Below are 18,053 nucleotides of genomic sequence, written 5' to 3' on the forward strand. Positions count from 1 at the left end.
AGGGAGGGAGGGCGGGAGTGACGGTTGGATGACGACAGTTACCCAAAACCACCCTCGACACATTTTTTTCCCCAGCAGGCATTGGGGGCTCGACCCAGAATTCCAATGGGCAGCGGGGACTGCGGGAACTGTGGGATAGCTGCCCACAGTGCACCGCTTCCAATGTCGACGCTTGCCCCGTTAGTGTGGACTCACAAAGTCGAATTACTGCCCTTAGTGTGGATACACACGTTCGACTTTGTAATATCGATTCCACATATTCGATTTAAGTAAAATCGAACTACTCTCGTAGTGTAGACATACCCTTAGATAGAGCAGTGCTGGGCAGGGTCAGGAGAGCAATAGGGAGCTCCAGACTGAGGCCCCCGATACAAAGGGCTGGGAAGGTGCTAGGGCTATGGGCATGTGGCTCAGGAAAATAGGTGGTGGGAGTTGGAGGAGTGGCAGCATATGGGTTGGGGCCTGGAGTAGCGGGTAGGCCTGCCCCCTTTTCCCCCCACTTGCACCAGAGGGGGTGGCCAGTATTCAAACTGCAGTTTACCCCTTAAGGTGAGGGGCTAGACTGAAAGCTGCAGTAGGCCACAGCAGCAAGTAGATGGACTAGAGACAGGTAGTTCCCCCCAGAAGGGGGGAGAAAGTGGAGTGGGGCACAGGCGGAGGGCTGTGCCCAGAAGAGGATGCTGCAGTTTGGGGAGTGATGAGGGTCTTACAGGTGGAGCAGAAGTGATGGTGGTGAGACACCAGTAGAGAAAGGCGCACTGGGAACCAAGAGCTAATTCCCAGCACGGCCAGCAGGAGGCACGATGGTGGTGAGTCCCGCTGCATTGCAGTGCAGTATTGAAATGCACATATTTTATATTATCTCTAGTAAGCTTTGTCATATGTACTGTAATGCACCTTTTCCCTACCATACTGATTAAGATTTATTCATAAAAAACCCCACTCACCTTTAATTATGCACATAAGACAGTTCAAATGAAGAAGGGTTTTGAGTATTCAGGTAAGGTATGGCTTGGGCTTCTGAACCTAACTCTAAGTAAAAAAATATTTTTTGAGTCTAATAAGAGGAGGCATTTAATGTGGTTCTAATACATTTTTAGATGGTTATTGATGTTTTAGTGCTAATGCAATCAGATGAATCCATACTAGTTGCATTCACATATCTGGAACCAATCTGCTAGCCTGTACAGTCCAGTAACCAGCTCATATTGACTTCTGATCAGTTTCCCAGCTGTATTAATCCTATTGTTGGTATCATTTATTTGTCCATAGAGTTCTTTGTCATAGTATAAATGCCTCATTAAACATTTACCCTCACAATGGCCTTGTGAGGTAGGGAAGTATTATCCCCATTTTTCAGAAAGGAAACTGAGGCACATTTGCTGAAAAGCAAACAGGAAGTCTGTGGCAGAACCAGAAAGAGCACCTAGATCTCCTGAGTTCCAGTGCAGTGCCTTAGCCACCAGGCCATCCTTCCTTCATTACTAGCCTTGTGGCCTGGGGACCCATTCTTTTTTTGGAGACTTTTATTTTTGTAGACTTCTGTATATTTGCTCAATTAACAATTTGTGCTCAAGATAGGCCAGCACAGAAACAGTGGTTGGGCAGCAGATGAGGCTCAATTTGGCAGAGCGGAACAGAGAAAGCTTACATCCATGCTTAGGCAGCAATATTAAAAAGACTCACGAGCCTCCCTTCATTTCCCTAGCAAAAAGACTAACAAGAATTCATTTCAAATGTGCCATATGGGCAAAAATCACAGGACAGAATAACTGATTTGAATAGGCTTCTCAGAAGCCTCATAAAACCCTTAGAAGGTTTCAGCCTTTCCATATGTCTACACTGCAAAAAATCCTGCATGGCAGCGAGTCTCAGAGCCCAGGCCAACTGATGCGGGCTTGCGCTGCAGGGCTAACAGTGTTTCTGCTCGGGCTGGAGCCCAGGTTCTGAGACCCACGCCGCTCTCCAGGTTTCTGAGCCCAGGCTCCAACCTGAGCATGAATGTCTACACTTCTCTTTGACCTGGGTTCTGAAACTTGGTGCCATGCAGGTTTTTTGTGTGTGCAGTTTAAACAGACCCATAGAGCAGGGGTGGGCAAACGTTTTGGCCTGAGGGCCGCATCGGGTTTCCAAAATTGTATGGAGGGCTGGTTAGCGGAAGCTGTGCCTCCCCAAACAGCCAGGCATGGTCCGGCCCCAGCCCCCAGCCCCCGCCTCCTATATGACCCTTCCTGCTTCTCGCCCCCTGATGGCCCCCCCCAGGACTCCTGCCCCATCCAACCCCCGCCCTGTCTCCTGACAGCCCCTGGAACCTCCACCCCAACTGCCCCCCCATCAAACCTCTCTTCTCATTCCTGACTGCTCCCCCACCCCGGGAACCCTGTCCCATCCAACCACCCCTTCTCCCTGACCGCGCCCGGAACCTCTGCCCCTGACGCCCCATCCAACCCCTCCTCTCATTCCTGACTGCCCCCCTGGGACTCCTGTCCCATCCAACCACCCCTTCTACTTGCTGCTCCCAGAACCCCTGCCCCCATTCAATCCCCCATTCTCTGCCCTCTGACCACCCCGACCCCTATCCATACCCCCGTCCCCTGACCACCACCCTGAACTCCCCTGCCCTCTATCCAACCCCCCCGCTCTCTGCCCCCTTACCGCGCTGCCTGGAGCACCAGTGGCTGGCGGCGCTACAGCTGTGCCACCCGGCTGGAGTCAGCCACGCCACCGTGCAGCACAGATCACCGGGTCAGGCCGGGCTCTGCAGCTGCGCTGCCCAAGGAGCTCGCAGCCCTGCTGCCCAGAGCATTGCGTGGGTGGCAGAGCGAGCTGAGGCTGCGGGGGAGGGGGAACCGCAAGGGAAGGGTCGGGAGCGAGTCTCCCGGGGCAGGAGCTCAGATGCCAGGCAGGAGGGTCCCCCGGGCCGGATGTGGCCCGCGGGCTGTAGTTTGCCCAACTCTGCATAGAGTCTAAGCTAAGTGCCAGGTCTTGAGATAACTAAGCAAACCACTGCTTCTGTGCCCTCTACTGGCTGTAGTCTGTTAACCAGTGCATTCAATGCAGCTGAACAGCATGTTGAGTGCTGTCCAGACATTACAAGGGAAGGTCCTTCTACTCCCCCTGCTGGATTTCAAGAGGCTAGCTTGGTTTAAATGTAGCTTGATTGAACTTGTTTCTTAAATCACACTGTTTGTACTTAAATCATAATCATTGATATTGAAAGGACAGCTAATAAATCTCTACAGTAGCTGTCAACATTGTTTTAATCAAACTTTTCTATTATCATGTGTACTGCAGTAGTGCCTAGAGGTGTCACACGATTGGGGCCCACTGTGATACATACACACACACACACACACACACACACACACACACACACACACACAATCCCTCCACCAAGCACCATCCATATCTGGTTGCTCTTGTTTTCCTGATCTTTACATATTATTCTGCTGTTTCTAAAAAGATTTCGGCATTCTTACATCTTCATATTTAAATTAGGTTAAAGTTTCTAGCCAAGAGAAAATATTTCATTTCAGCAGGGCCAAGACTCTGAGTGTATTTGCTACAGCAGAATATGAAGAAATTACATTATGGGATAGAGTAAATCTAGGTTACACAGGTACAGACTGTGCCCAGAAGCGGAAAGTCTGTCTAGAAGGCAGTTGCAATGGCACAAGTTACCTACAAATTCCCCTCCACCGGGGGCCTGCCAGCATAGCCCCACTGGTGGATAAAAGGTGGTTGGGGAAAGGGTACTGTATTGTCAGAGTAGCCAATGCATGCATTGCTGTAGTTCCTGAGCAACATTAGTCATGACGACGACTCCTATGAATCACTGCATTTGGGGCAAGCTGCACAACCCTAGTTCAAGCCTGGTGCCCTGTCGATTCTGTGCACTGAATGAGGCGGGGACCTGTAGAAAAAGTAGTACAAGGACATTCATAAGTATGCAAAGGGGGGTAGAATTAAGGTTACACAGAACCTTTATTCTGGCATTTCCTAACTTTCACATGTTTGACTTTGCAACTATAACATTCTCTCAATGTAGTTTTTGTATGTAATATCAGTTTTAATTGTATATGTATCTATTGTATATGTATCTATCTGATAATGTTAAATGTATGCCTATTGTTGACTGGTATTCTCATGCAAGCAAGATGATGGCTCTCATGAGCCAAATTAAACCCTGGAGTAAGCAGTTGCAACTCTTATTGATTTCAATGGGCATTTCAGCTGCTTATCTCAATGACCATGTTTTAAAATAAACATGTCTCCATCCTTTGCTGCAGGCAACATCTCCATGGCTGAGATGACAATTTACTCTGTCTCCTATCTGAGACTGTTAATGGTATGGACACCCGTTCACGGGAATTGGATTGAGGTCAGCAATACCTTCCACGTAATTCACAAACATACATAAAAGGTGGTGACTCAATTACTTTGAGTCACCACTAACAAAGCCTTTTAATATAAATTGTTCTTTTACAGTATGCTGGTTAGCAAACAGACTACAGGATGTCCGTGTTGGGAATGTGCTCCAACCAGAATAGGCAAATTCCAAGACTGCTTACTTTATAAAGAACTTCTTTCCCAGTCTCATTTGTGTTTACAGACAAATTTCAGTCCCTTAATCCTGTTCATTAACCTTTCTCTCTGTCCCAAACAACCTTCCTGTGTCACAGGCAAGTTAAAGGCAGTAAAAGTTGGTTCATAGAGACCATGGTGCAAAACCCGAGCAACTAACAGTAGCATCAAACCATAAAAGAATAGCTTTGGGTCTATAAAACATCAAAGCAACCACAAATATTCACCAAATCACTTCTGAGATCAATGATCAGCTTTCAGGTAGTGATAACTACCTCTTTGATCATATGCAAAAGACAATTAAGATGAACTTGTAAAGAAGTTGTCAACACAACAGGACTCCAAATATTTTTGTGTAAGTGAAAAAGCACTCTGCTATCTCCCCACAGCTTTAGGATGTCAGTTATTTTACATTGGTTACATGGGGCCTTTTAAACTGTATTTTGCTTTTGTGGAGTAGAGCAGCTGTTTGAGACTAGAAGGTTTTTAAAGGTTTTGACTCCTCCTTAAGCAGTTGGACAGGAGATGGTGAAGATATGCTGGAAAACATCTTCTTGTATTGAAATCATTCCATGAAATAACACTGATTCTCTAGTTTCCTGTTGGGGGAACATTTTCATGCAAATATTGTAAAGCCAAGTCTGTCCATTTCATTTCTTGTTCTTTTACTGACTCCGTTGTGCCGCCATTATCTTGTTCTGGTTCAGGAAGCTCATTCTGAGAACACAAAATGGTACAATGCATTCTATACTTACAAAGCACCCTAACGGAAGCAAATTAGTAACATTTCATACTGATAAATACACAGATCCACAACTAAGACTGGATGGAACATCAGAAGGACATGTACTGTACATACTGCTCCCATTAAAAATATCAACAAGCCCAAATATGGGCATTCTATTTTCCACAAGAATTCTGTGCTTAGTTTTAGAAGTGAATTCGTTTCCTATCTTGGTGGCTGGTGGACCCAAGTAGTGCACATGTGGCAAAATAAATTATTGTAATGTCTGGTAAATATCAGATATCAGTGCAAATATTCTATTGCTTGTTTACAATCTTTCTCCAGCAATGAAGTCCAAATATAGGTATTCCATTTCAGAATTTTAAATAAGGCATTCTATCAAATATCTTTTTACTGTCCTATAGAAGGTAATAAAATTGCAAAATAAGCACTCTGTCTCGAAGTTGAGGTCAGTGACCTAAAAGAGGTGAGGCTGTGCTAGTGCCATAGAGAAAACTGGAAAGCACTTCTAAAGTTTGCTTTAGTAACAGAAAACTGATGAACAGACAAGCTGTCAGGACAAGCAATGGTTTAACTGTTTTGTTTTTCTTTTAAACATTATTCTCTAAGTGCTGTCATAACTGTGCAATTGCTAGAGAATGTGTTATTCCCCAGAATATCTGGTCAGGGTTCTCACTCCTGTGTCGTGGGACCCCTAGCATGAGACAAACAGAACTCCTCAAACTTTAGGATTTTGTTCACTAAGAACCTGATCCAAAGCCTGTTGAAATCAGTGGGAGTCTTTTCATTCTTTTCAATGGGCTTTGGATCAGACACTGAAGGCAGAAGTAGTGGGTCAGGGCTCAAGTGGGGTCACCTACTGCCCATGACTCTAAACAACACCAACTTTCCAGTCAGCTTCTGCTTGACTTTGTTGAATGAAGCAATATCCCACAGCATGCTGGTTTTATAGTCTGCTAACATCCAATCTGTGTCAATGGCTGAGGCCTCAGAGGGCCTCTCTCTACTGTTAAGTAAGAGTGCCCACAGGGACAGGACACCTCAGAAGTATGCTGCAAGTAACTCTTCCTCCTCTGCAGATACTGCTTGTGTGCATGATTCTCAATCTTCAAGAGTAAGTACATAGCTCGTGGAATCTCTCCCATCCCTGCCCCCCCCAAAAAGTGACTATCTACTGAACCGATCATAAAATGAAGGCAAACGCCAGCACAGAAGCTGTTTCTATATTTAGTCAGTTTAATGAGGCACATCCCAGTAAACTCCAACAGGTTGGAGAGTCTGGGCTTCCATGTCTCAAAAACATAATCACAAATCAGCAAGATGGAGGTAGGATTGTTTCCTAAAGCCTGAATACAAACAGCAGAGCTAAGTGAAGATAGTGAGTTGCTATACATATGCCTGCAACAGACACCACTGACTGTCCTAAGGCAGACAGGATAGGCTGCCTCACCTGTGACCCAGCTGACCCTGAGATGGGCCTTTAGGCTTCAGACTTCAAAGTAATGTAAAACGTAACAAGACAGCTATCCCAGCATGGTCCTTTAGTGACAATACCCTCTGGAGCAGTGATGTCAAACAAATCCAGAAAGTCAGGTAGCCTGCCACAGAGACGAATTCCCTTCAAGTAACCTTCTCAATAACTTTGCATACTGAAAGAATGAAGAGAGGCCTTGCAGGTTTTTGGGTACGTGGATGTGGGAGGGAAGAAGTCTAGCATGAGAGACCTACAATTTGGGAGCCCATCACTACCTTAAGACAGGATCTTGGCAAAAGGTAGAGTAGGTACAAAAGCCTGAAGTACTCTTACTCAGTGAGCTAAAATCACTGCTGGTTGGGAAGTGTCTCAACATGAAAGGCAACCTCGAGCCCATCAAAATAGAGTGGTTCAGGAAGGCCTTTAATTGGTTAATTAAGGACTACAATGTCAAGGCTTACTGGGTTTAAATGAGGGGTTTCCATTAATGATAAGGCTGTGTCTGTGCCTAAGGACAAGGGGCTGTGAAGATCCTGGTGTACCATCAAGTAGTCTGTGATAGACCAAAAATAGTTGCTGAATGAGCCTAGGAGGAGTTATCCCTTTTCCTCCCTTGGCTTGCAGTAGCAGAAGTGAACAAGGGAAGGGGAAGTCTGTGAGTCCTCCCCCTCCCCTGCAGCTAGCTGCATAGCACTTAAAAGAGCTGAGGAAGAGGGGAGTCCTGGAACCCCTCCCCATAGACCGGTAATACCAGAAGTAGCTGGGGAAGATTAGGACCCCTCCACCTATCTCTGAACTAGTGGCAGTAGAAGCACAGGTGGTGGTGGGGGGTAACTCTAAGAAAATCTGCCCTGTGTAGCAGTACCTCTGTGAGCAGAGACCTGCCAACAATGGGTGTGTCCAAGCACACAGGTTAGAGGGTACCCCTGGTGTGGATACATTTTAATAGATATCATATCACAGACACCTTCATGATTACATACCATCCTTGTACCAACTACAGCAATTACTTTCATGTAATAGTAGGAAAATATTTAACCTATTTTCTCTTATTTTAATGGCATTTTAGCAGCTGGAAATGAAGAGTAGCCAGCATCATGTGACTAACCAGCTCTCTGCATACTGCTATCACCTGGGTGATCACCTGTGGCCTGCAAACCAGAGTTTGGGAAACTGCTTCAAACACAAGCAGTGCAAAACTGAAGTGTAGAAGGGAGGAAAAGCATCACTTATGTCTGCCCTGTACTCCACACAAAGAAAGAGGGAATTATGGGAAGAAGCATTCTACCATCCAAAGAAATAGATAACTGGTCAGGAATAGGGGAAAGCATTTTCTCCTTCCAAAGAGAGGCAGTTGACTGCAGGGAGAGAAGCACTTTTTCTTCTAGCCACTGAGAGAGATGAGAGAACAGGAAGAAATCCCCCACAAAATAAATGGGAAGCTGGCCCCTGGGGTGTGGGAGCATCATTCATACAACTGGCAGAACTGTAAGGCACATTTGCTATGCCATGTCTCTGTTAAGAGGTTAAAGAGGGTAGAAATGTAATTCAGGCTTATAAGCAGCCTATAGTATTCACCTACCAATGGTATTGCTACATCCTCATAGGGTAATTTATCTTCTCTCCATGCATCATCAATCAAATCCAGGATTCTTCCATCCCTCTGCACCTCACTGTCCATCTTTGTGCAATTTGCATATGGATAGATCTGTGATACAAAGCAGAAATTATTTGTGATATCCAGACCCCAAAAAAGATGAAGCTTAACTCTATGCTTGCTCTGGCCTTGATCCCTTTATTAAATAGCATAATGTTGTTGTTTTTTTTACAGTCCATACAGCATGGCCAAGTTGGTTTTCATAGTTATTGTTTGAATTGTCCTATGAGAAGCTTGAATACAACATTTCTTTCTCTACCAATTCAGTTTTTGTCCATGTAACACTTAGTTTCCCTCCCTATTCAAAAAGGGGTTTAAAATTGCACTATAGCCATCTCCCTTAAAGGGTCACTGTCAAGCATTATTGTAAACAAATTTTGTTTCCTGATAGAGTACCATCTAAAATTGTGTCTCAAATTGATTTAAAATTCCTTTATAAAAAAAAATGGTTAAGGATATTTCTGCTCTTGTGTTTGTTTATCCAGCTTCAGCTATAATGACCGCCCCCACAGAATTTAAATACTTAGGGTACGTCTTCACTTACATCCGGGTCCGGATGTAAGCAATCGATTTTCTGAGTTCGATTTATCGCGTCTGGTTAAGACGCGATAAATCGATCCCGGATCGATCCCGGAAGTGCCCCGGATCGATCCCGGAAGTGCTCGCCTTCGACGCTGGTACTCCAGCTCGGCGAGCGGAGTACGCAGCATCGACGGGGGAGCCTTCCTGCCGCGTCTGGACCGCGGTAACTTCAGACTAAGGTACTTCGAATTCAGCTACGTTATTAACGTAGCTGAATTTGCGTACCTTAGTCCGAAGTGGGGGGGTTAGTGTAGACCAGCCCTTAGAAGCATCTTTAGGATAGGCCTGAGAGCTCAGACCACTCCTCCCCTGCATGCAAATACCTGCCTACTGCTTGTTACCTGTTTACTTTCCATCATGGATCTGCTGCCATTACTGGCAAACACTCTCGAGCACCATCAAGACAATGAAAGTGACCCTTCTCAAAATACTGTCAAAGGCAGTGGCACAAATGAAGGAGACTAATAAAATAGAGGAAAAAGGAGAATCTTCTCCAAGCCTCATCGGCCATAGTATCTCCAGACACCCCTACTGCAACGCCTACAAGCAATCAGCCAGAGGATGATGGCTCGGGTTGTGTGACAGCCGGGCATAGCTGACATTTTTTATTTAAAACTAAAGCACAGGTGGAACTAGGTTTGTGCCAGAGCGGATGCACGTAGCCGCCCGGCTGCCGCTTTTCCACAGGTGACACATGAAACAGCCCTGTTCCTTGCAGCAGGTGTCAGGCGAGGCACGAGCCAGGGCAGGGCGGTGGCTGGGGGTCAGCCTGCCAGAGAGCGACCCCGGCCTGGAGCAGCGGGAGGTGGAGGTGCGCAGGGGCGCGCAGCCTGGATGCCCAGGGAATGGGCTTCACCCCCCCAGCTCCCATGGAGACGCACGGGGGGGAGGGGGAGCAGCCTCCACACAGGACCCGCCCCTCCGACTCAGGGAGGGGGCTCGAGCTCCCCAGGCAGCGGCCTCAGCGCGGTTAGTGCGCATGCTCACCCGCTGGGCATACGGAGTAACCCGCCCCGGTCCCGGGCTGTGTTAGCGGCCTCGGCTCCCCCGGGGCAGAGGGGCCGCGGCGGCGGGGCCCAGCCTTCTACCCCACCCTCCGGGCCGACAAGGAGCCGTCTTCTCCGACGTCCGGGCCTAGCCCCCGCACCTGACACCCTGCGCGCGCGCCGTCTCCTGCCAGCGGCCCTGGGAGGAAACCACGTGACCGGCGGCGCTAGGCCGCGCGAACCATAGAGAGTGGGAGGGTGCGAGTCCGCCGAGGAGAGAGAGAGAGGCCGGCCCCAGAGGTAACGGCTCGACCGGGCTAGGCTGTGGCGAGCGTGTCTGGTCGTGACTGGCTCTGCGGGGTTGGGTCTGACTGTAAGTGTCTGACTGTCCCTGGTGACCAAGTGGCTGTAGCCTGGTGTCCGACCGTGGCTGTCCCTGTGGAGCTGGGTTTGATTGTACCTGGCTGTGTGGCGAGGTAATTGTAGCCTGGTGTCCAGCTGTGGCTGTCCATGTCTGACTGTACCTGGCTGTGACAGTCTGACTGTCCCGGCATGACCAGGTGGCTGTAGCTTTTTGTCCAGCTGTGAGCCTGTAACTGCCCCTGCGGGGCTGTGTCACACTGTGTGTGTGTGTCCAACTGTGCCTAACTGAGTGTCTCTGTGTGATGAGGTGATTGTAGCTTGGTGTCCAGCTGTGACTGTTCCTACAGGGCTCTGTCCCCTGACCCCACTGGGGCTTAGTCTTCACTGCAGAACTGTGGTTGTGCATCGAGAGCACCAACTTGAGATCAAAGTAAGATGGTTCTCTCGCTGTGAGAGCCTAGTGGGGATCTATCATAGACTTTAAGGTCAGAAGGGACCATGGGTCTCTCCCCCCTCGGGGGAGCCAGGCAAAGTAACAGTTTACAGCATCTTTCTGTTAGTTGACCTGAATTACAGGTTGGCTACCTCAGTGTCCAAACGTGCCGCTTCTGCAGTGGAGACAAAATGTGTGCCCCGGTGGCTGTGGCCCTGTCTTGGCTGGGACTCACTGGTGAGTTTGGATTAGTTTTAGGAGTTGGTACCTGCCCAACCACTCTCAGTTTCTGGATCTGGAGTTGGAGCTGAGTTCTGAGCAGCAGCTGCTGGTGGGAGAGTTTGGGGTAGGGATAGCAGATGGGGCATTCCTATCCTTGGTGCTGCTGCTGGTGCCCTGTCACTAGCACTATTTCCTGCTGAGTGATGAGACTGTGATATTAGAGGAGAGCGATGAGCTGGGGAGACACTTTGACATATTAACTTACTCTATGAATGTCAGTCATAATGCATGTCTACATTGCAGTTGTAATGTAATTGCAGCACGTGTAGGTATACCCAGTTTAGCTTTATTCTGGCTAGCATAGGTACCAATGGCAGTGAAGCCACAGCTGTCAAAAACCATGATGGGGATGGTTAGGCCTAGCAGTCAGAGCCATGGTAGTCAGAAAGTGAAAACTAGTTGCTTTTAATAATTCTTATTCTGTATTTTTTATTACGATTTATATCAAACCCTGAGGAACCTGGGTAGTCCCTTAAAAGAAACACCTTTTCAGTCCACCTTCCATCTAGTCTGGTCTCTGACGGTGCCTGATAACAGATGCGTCAGAGGCAGATGTAAAACTCCATAGTGCACCAAGGTGTGTAACACTAGCACTTAAACCATTTTCAGTTCTGGTTCATGGAGATTCAATGCAGGCAATGGTTCAGAATAACAGTTCAATATCCCAGTGGTAGATTGGGCTTTTAAAGACTTACTTTCTGTCCTTGGATTTTACCTAAAAGTTGAGATTGATTTTGTTAATTTGGGTACTAGGGGCTGAGGATTCTCAGTGGAGCAGCTGTAGGTTCCCTCATGCTTGCCCCCAGTTGGCTGAATTTCAGGGCACATTGTAGAATCTGCTTTAATAAATACCATTTTAAGGTCTGATGTCTTACAACTCAGGAGGTCTAAACATGAAGACTATTTTATGCCATTGGAAAGCTGGTAGAAAAAACCCCCTCTCTTAAGTGGTAAAAATTTTTCATTTCTAGTCCATTCAAGTCAGGAGATGTCAAGGCTGAATCCCCACTCTGTCACTCCGAGTGCAGAAAGTGGGGGCCCGCAAGGATTCTAAAAATTAATACTTGTCACACCAGGCTTGTATTAAACTCCCAAGGTTAAACTCTGACCTTGGCTTGGTAAATGCTGCCACCACCCAAATGCAAAAAGCCTCCTGTGGATCCAGGAAGGAACACTTGGGAATTCCTCCCTGTGGGGTACCCTCAAGCCCTTTCAGCCCCCCTCCCTCCGCCCTGGGGAAGAGCTGAGAAAGAAAACAAAGGAAGTTAGCTGTGGCCACCAGCTAATCAAACAGCATGTGCACAAACCTATTAGGACACAAAAATCCAAATCCTCCTTAAAAAAGGTAAATTTTATTAAAACAAAAAGAAAGAAAATACATCTGGAACTTAGGCTTTTGCTAGATTTTAAAAGAGCAATTTCCAAGAATTAAGTACCCAAAATAGCTTCTTGGGGTTCAACTTAAAGGTTACAAGCAAACAAAAGCATCTGGGGTTAGCACAGAGGAGCTCCACAAGCCAAAATAAAGAATAAACCTGATCGCATTTATCTAAACGTTCCCTATCCAAATGATTCCTTCTAGGTATGGAAGATACTTTTTCATACCTGCTTCAAACTTTACACATCATTCCTGCTTATAGCATTGCTGCTCTGTCCCTGCAGCCCAGAGAACAACAGACAAAGGGAAAGTTTTTTCCCCCAATTTTAACAAGTTCTACCTTCCCATTGGCTCGTTTGGTCAGGTGCCCACTCCTTTTCTTTTACCTATGGGCTTGCTAACCCTTTACAGGTAAAACAAGCAGAGAACAGACCAAGAGGGATTTTACAGCTGGCTGGCTGGCTGTCCATCCATCAAAGGGAGCTACTCCCCCCCTCCAATGTATCACAGGAAATATTACAATTTAAGATCACATCATTCTGAATATAATTTTGAGTTTTTCCTCAAATAGGCCGCAATGCAGCAAGGTACTCGAGCATAGGTCTAAATTTCACTTCAATGGGACTACTTGCGCTTACAGTTGGGCTTGTGCTTAAGCATTTTGCTGAATGTTAAGGCCTTAAAGTCTGACGCTATTTTAGCAGCTGCCGTCTTGCGTTGTTAAAGCATTAATTTCTAGCTTTATACCATCTGCAAGCTTGGAATTGCACTCTGTAGTGTTTGTAAGATATCTGCTGCTAGAACCATATCAAGTGTTAGAACAGAAAAAAAACCCCAGGCAATGTGATATGGTGATGTAAGTATAATGTCCGGTATCTTGTTACCTCTCAAGGCTGGAAACACCTGTGACAGGTCAATACAAATGCTTTCAGCATCAATAAACTTTTCTAAGCAAAAATCCAGGACCGCTGCTGAGAGGGGGTGGGGGGAAGATGCTTGAAGGTTCTTTTCCATCTGGCATTGAAACACACTAGTTTTGTTATTATGGACTCCTTAATTATGGAGTTGGAATTTTATGTTTTGTTTTCAAGAAATACGTATTTTCCATTTATTTTGAAGATAAAACTAATGGACTTCGCAAGCTGATGCGATTGGAGGGAATGGAGGGGAGGCCACCTGACATTTTTTGAACCAATAGCAACGTTGATAGCTACCTGTTGTTATGTTATAAGTCAGGGCCTCATGTGTGATTGCAGAATCTAAGAATTATTTTGGGGCAGTTCCCTGGTCTGTGTTATACAGGAGGTGAGAGTAGATGATCACAATGGTCCATTGTGACCTTGGAATCTATGAATCCACTGCTTGCTGTGGAATTGCTCTCCAGAATCTAGGGTGTCACTTAAAAAAAGTTGTTTTGAGCCTATATGTTTGGAAGTCTGGCATTGTGACAAGCAGTGTGTCAGGGTGTGTATGGGAGTTTGTAGCTTAATGTGTAAGGTAATAGGATGGACATGGATTGGGGATGTGGGGGAGGAATAGCAGTGAGAAGTGAGGGGATGGGGTCGGGGTAGGCTATACCAGAAGTTTGCATGGGTGTGTGTAAAAGAAGCTGGAGGAGCAGTGACTTGAGGCTTTGATGTGGGGAGGAAACTGATGTACAAGCTGATGTACTAGTAAGCTCAAGAGTAATCCTTTGACATTGATTTCCCTCTCCACTTCAAAGCCTCAAGAGCTAGGGAGCTGTCTCTGGGAACCCTCATGGAGCTGGATGAGAAGGGATTGCTTGCAGCGTGGTGGCATGAGAAGGCACGTGTCCTTACATATATAACGCACAAGATGCTTTTTAAAAAGCACAGTTCACTTACACTTGCAATACATAATATTAATACACGGCAGAAGGTCTCAATGCTGGTGGTGTCACATTTCCTGTAAGGATCAGAAATACAAGAGCCAGATTTCCAATGAAATGCATGAACACAGCTATGTCATTTTGCTGGGGCACACAAACCAGCAAATAAGGCACTGTTGAGCATGTCACCTCTTTTATTCATGACAACTAGCAAAAAAACCCTCAACCTCAGAATTGGCAAAAGCCTGATTCTAACTGCAGACAGATGATAAAGGCAAGCAAATAGTTCTGAAGCTGACAATGACCTTTCAAGGCAATAATAAGCATAGTACTCTCTTCATCAGGCTGTGGAAACAATGAAGTAGGCCCATATGCAGTCTAGAATTAAGATTTGTTGGGAAGAGTATGTGATTCTCAAAAGCTTGCTTACTTTGACCCCTTCCTTGCTGACTGTCAGGACCCTATGATGAATTCTATTGATGTACCAGTACTTCAAAGGAGATATAAAAAAATTATTAAAGCTAATGTTAAAATTATATAATACATAGGTTAAGAAAAGAGTGGCACTTGGCTTAGCACAGGTCTGGGTAATATCTCTGAATTAGTCCAAAGATTACACTTACAAGGTTTTAATTTATCTTTACAATGGAACAAAAACCCTTGTGGCTAATCACTGTCTATGCCCTTTTCTTCTATATTCATGCATTCAGAGCTGAAGAGCTAGAGTCATCATCACTACTATCATCAGCCTCATTCAGTTTTAGTTGAAAGCCTCAAGCAACCCTATCCTGGGGCAAATGGGGCCATCTAAAGACTTCCACCATTACCAGTGCCTCTCCCAGCATTCAGTAGGTGAGCTCTCTGCTGCTCACCTACTGATACGGTGTGAAAGGGGACCTTGAACTCCTCCAGCAGAGCTCCCAACGAGAGTTGTTGCCAGAGTACTGGTAACATCAGAGCACAAGCCGGGCTCACATCATACTGACACAGCTGCCAATGTTTGAGGAAGAATGTGAAGGGAAAGTCAGGAAATAAAATCTTGCAGAGGAATAGATGTGCATTGAATCCATTGTTAGTTTTAATAGGAATATCTTTGTTATTGGGGATTCAAAATTGGTGCCTCTGCATTATCCTCACTGGATGCCAGACTGACATTGCAAAAATACCTAGAGACTAGCGATGAGAGAACTGCAAGAGGTCTGGTATTTAGAGAAGGTACCAATGGAGGCCCTGTGACCTTTCTCCCCAACGGATCCAAACTGTAGTTATTTTCTTGGCAGGAGAGAAAGGGGGCAGCAGCCTGTTCCTCCCCCATAGACACACTCACTCCCTCTTTCTAGGGGCAGGTGGTCTGTACTGGCACCTGTAGCGAAGGCCAGTAGGCACATGTTTCCTGGCAACTGGGGCGATCTCCTTCCTCTTTCTTCCCTATGGATACCTTCTTTCTTTCCATGTCTGCCCTTTGATGTTTTTCCTGTCCCATTTTTTTCCTTCCATCACCAGTTGATTGGACCCCCTGTTCCTCAGAGTGATGGGCAGCCCTCTTCACTGCAGCTTTAATGAGTGGGGAGGGAGTTGATGCTGCCATTGTATTGCTCAGATGGGTCAAGGTGGGAGGCTCTGGTGAATGATTGCTCCTGGCTGTTTTTCCCTATCTCACTGTCTGCTTTGCACCTGGAGTCGGGGGTGTGGGGCGGTCAGCTGTCTGCCTCCTACAAGATCAGCACAGCAGGCTTTAATGATGAAAATCCAGTATTAAATAAACAAACTTCATGCAGCAGCAATCAACAGTCCTGGGGCATTGGCCAAGACTCTATATCTAGGATTGTTCCATCCAAATCAGGGCACATATGTGAAGCTGGCAGATGAGGCACTTGCCTTGTGTGATATAATCTAGGGAGCTAAGTGGAAGCGGAGGTGGATGTTTCCCAGTTTCCTATGACAGTAAAACATCTTAGTGCTGAACATTAACTCCTTCTTCAAACTCTCCTGACAGGAGCTACTGTGTGAGAACTCAGATTGTTCTCCAGGTTCAGTGTCTAAATTTAAGTAAAAACAACAAGGAGTCCTTGTGGCACCTTAGAGACTAACAAATTTATTTGGGCATAAGCTTTCGTGGGCTAGAACCCACTTCATCAGATACATGGAGTGGAAAATGAGGAGCCAGGTATAAATACATGAACAGATGTGAGTTGCCTTACCAAGTGTAAGGTTAGTCTAATGAGACCATTCAATTAACAGCAGGATACCAAGGGAGGAAAAATAACTTTTGGAGTGGTAATGAGAGTAATTTAAGTAAGTTATCTGTAACTGCAGTATTGTCAACCACAAATGTTCAAGAGTCACGAGTCAGGATCACCAAAATCATGAGATTTAAAATCTTTAAAATCATGAGATTATGTAAAATAATAGATTTGGGGTTCTTTTTATTTGCTTTCTGCTTTTTGAGCCTTTAGGGTGTCCTGGGGTCACATTTTGAAGCTCTCTCCACAGCCACGAGGGCTAGAAACTTAGTTTTCCTTTAAGAATGAAGGCTGAAATCATCACATATCCACTTGACTCCAGGAGTTGGGGCTTTAAGGAAAGCAATAATTATCATGAGACTCCTGACAAAATCATGAGAGTTGGCAACACTGCAAGTTGCTTCAGGAAAGTGTGAGTTGAGTCTTTTTGGTGGTACAAGTTGAAATGATGGCATGGTTGATCAAAGTAATGTACTGTAAATGTAAATCAACAGTGCTTATTTTCATAGCTTCGAGACACCAGAAGACTGTTTTAAAAATCATTGATATAAGCAATATCAGTTTGTTTGTTTATTTATTTATTTTGCACAATGTTACTGGATTGACAAGTAGCAGTGCAGTCTGGAAGGGAAATTAAGCCTCATGCTTGAGGATTTAATCCAATTTCTATTGGCGTATGTCTACACTATAGCTGCTACAGTGGCACAACTACCGTGCTGCAGCTGTAGTGCAGTAGTGCAGACTCCTCCTACATTGATGGAAGGGTTTTTTTCTATTGATGTAGGTAATCCAACTCTCTGAGAGGCAGTAGCTAGGTTGACAGAAGACTCCTGTAACCCAGCTGCATCTACACAGAAAGCTAGGTTGACCTAGCAACAGTGCTCAGGATGCAAAATTTTTCACAGCTCTGAGTGTTTCAGCTAGGTCTACGTGTAGACCTGGCCTCACACAGCAGGGTAAGATCTAATGTGGGGACAGGTTATCCCACAGCTGCCTACTGTGGGGTTCTTATACCCTTCATCTGAAGTAGCTGGTGTTGGCTACTGTCAGAGACTCTACAGTAGACCAGATGGACCTTGGTGCTGATCCAGTCAGGTAATTCTTATGTCTCATCACTTCTCTGCCCTAGAGAGTGAAAATCCCTCAAAGTCCAGTATATCCTTAACAGTTGGATTAACAAGACTCCTAATGTTCACATACTGAATATGTATTTCACCTCCACTATTGAAGCATTGTATTCACTGGATCAGACTATTGTATCATCCAGCCAATGGTGATGAGTGAGAAGTAATTCTGACTCTTATTGTAATGAGGTTTGTTTTGCTGCTTTATCTGGCCAACATTTGGCCTGTAAACTCATTGAAATGATAACTGTTCTCCCTGTTATTCCCATGCACACACTGTAAATTGTGTAATTCTTCACCTTCCCTGCCTCCTAGACTTCTATCATGATCTCCAGTCAGCTGTGGAGGGACTA

General features: G+C 45.8%; 2 protein-coding genes across 3 annotated transcripts in view; one reads left to right on the top strand and one right to left on the bottom strand.

The window, feature by feature from the left end:
* Positions 1–4,419: 4,419 nt before the first annotated feature.
* Positions 4,420–10,272, bottom strand: ANAPC13 (anaphase promoting complex subunit 13). 2 transcript variants are annotated; one of them, XM_065410734.1, is made up of 3 exons: positions 10,190–10,272; positions 8,386–8,511; positions 4,420–5,301 (listed from the first exon to the last, which is right to left on the bottom strand). In XM_065410734.1, the coding sequence occupies exons 2-3, from the start codon at positions 8,482–8,484 to the stop codon at positions 5,176–5,178; spliced, it is 225 nt and encodes a 74-aa protein (XP_065266806.1). In that variant the 5' UTR covers positions 8,485–8,511; positions 10,190–10,272; the 3' UTR covers positions 4,420–5,175. The 2 variants fall into 2 exon arrangements, with proteins under 2 accessions (XP_065266806.1, XP_065266807.1); XM_065410735.1 differs by having other exon boundaries at positions 10,030–10,190.
* A 122-nt stretch (positions 10,273–10,394) lies between these two features.
* Positions 10,395–18,053, top strand: part of CEP63 (centrosomal protein 63) — a 44,836-nt gene continuing 37,177 nt past the window's right edge. The window contains exon 1 of the mRNA XM_065410262.1: positions 10,395–10,504. The gene's annotated coding sequence lies outside the window, so the exon portion shown is untranslated. The remainder of the gene's footprint in view (positions 10,505–18,053) is intronic.

This window comes from Emys orbicularis, chromosome 9 (genome assembly GCF_028017835.1).
Source record: "Emys orbicularis isolate rEmyOrb1 chromosome 9, rEmyOrb1.hap1, whole genome shotgun sequence".
Taxonomy (NCBI): Eukaryota; Metazoa; Chordata; order Testudines; family Emydidae; genus Emys; species Emys orbicularis.

Bases quoted from the DNA above. Each gene is read 5' to 3' on its own strand.
- ANAPC13 (XM_065410734.1), bottom strand. From the start codon at position 8,484: ATGGACAGTGAGGTGCAGAGGGATGGAAGAATCCTGGATTTGATTGAT. The intron at 5,302-8,385 runs GTAGGTGAATAC...TTGTGTTCTCAG, and splicing joins AGGATGTAGCAATACCATTG to AATGAGCTTCCTGAACCAGA.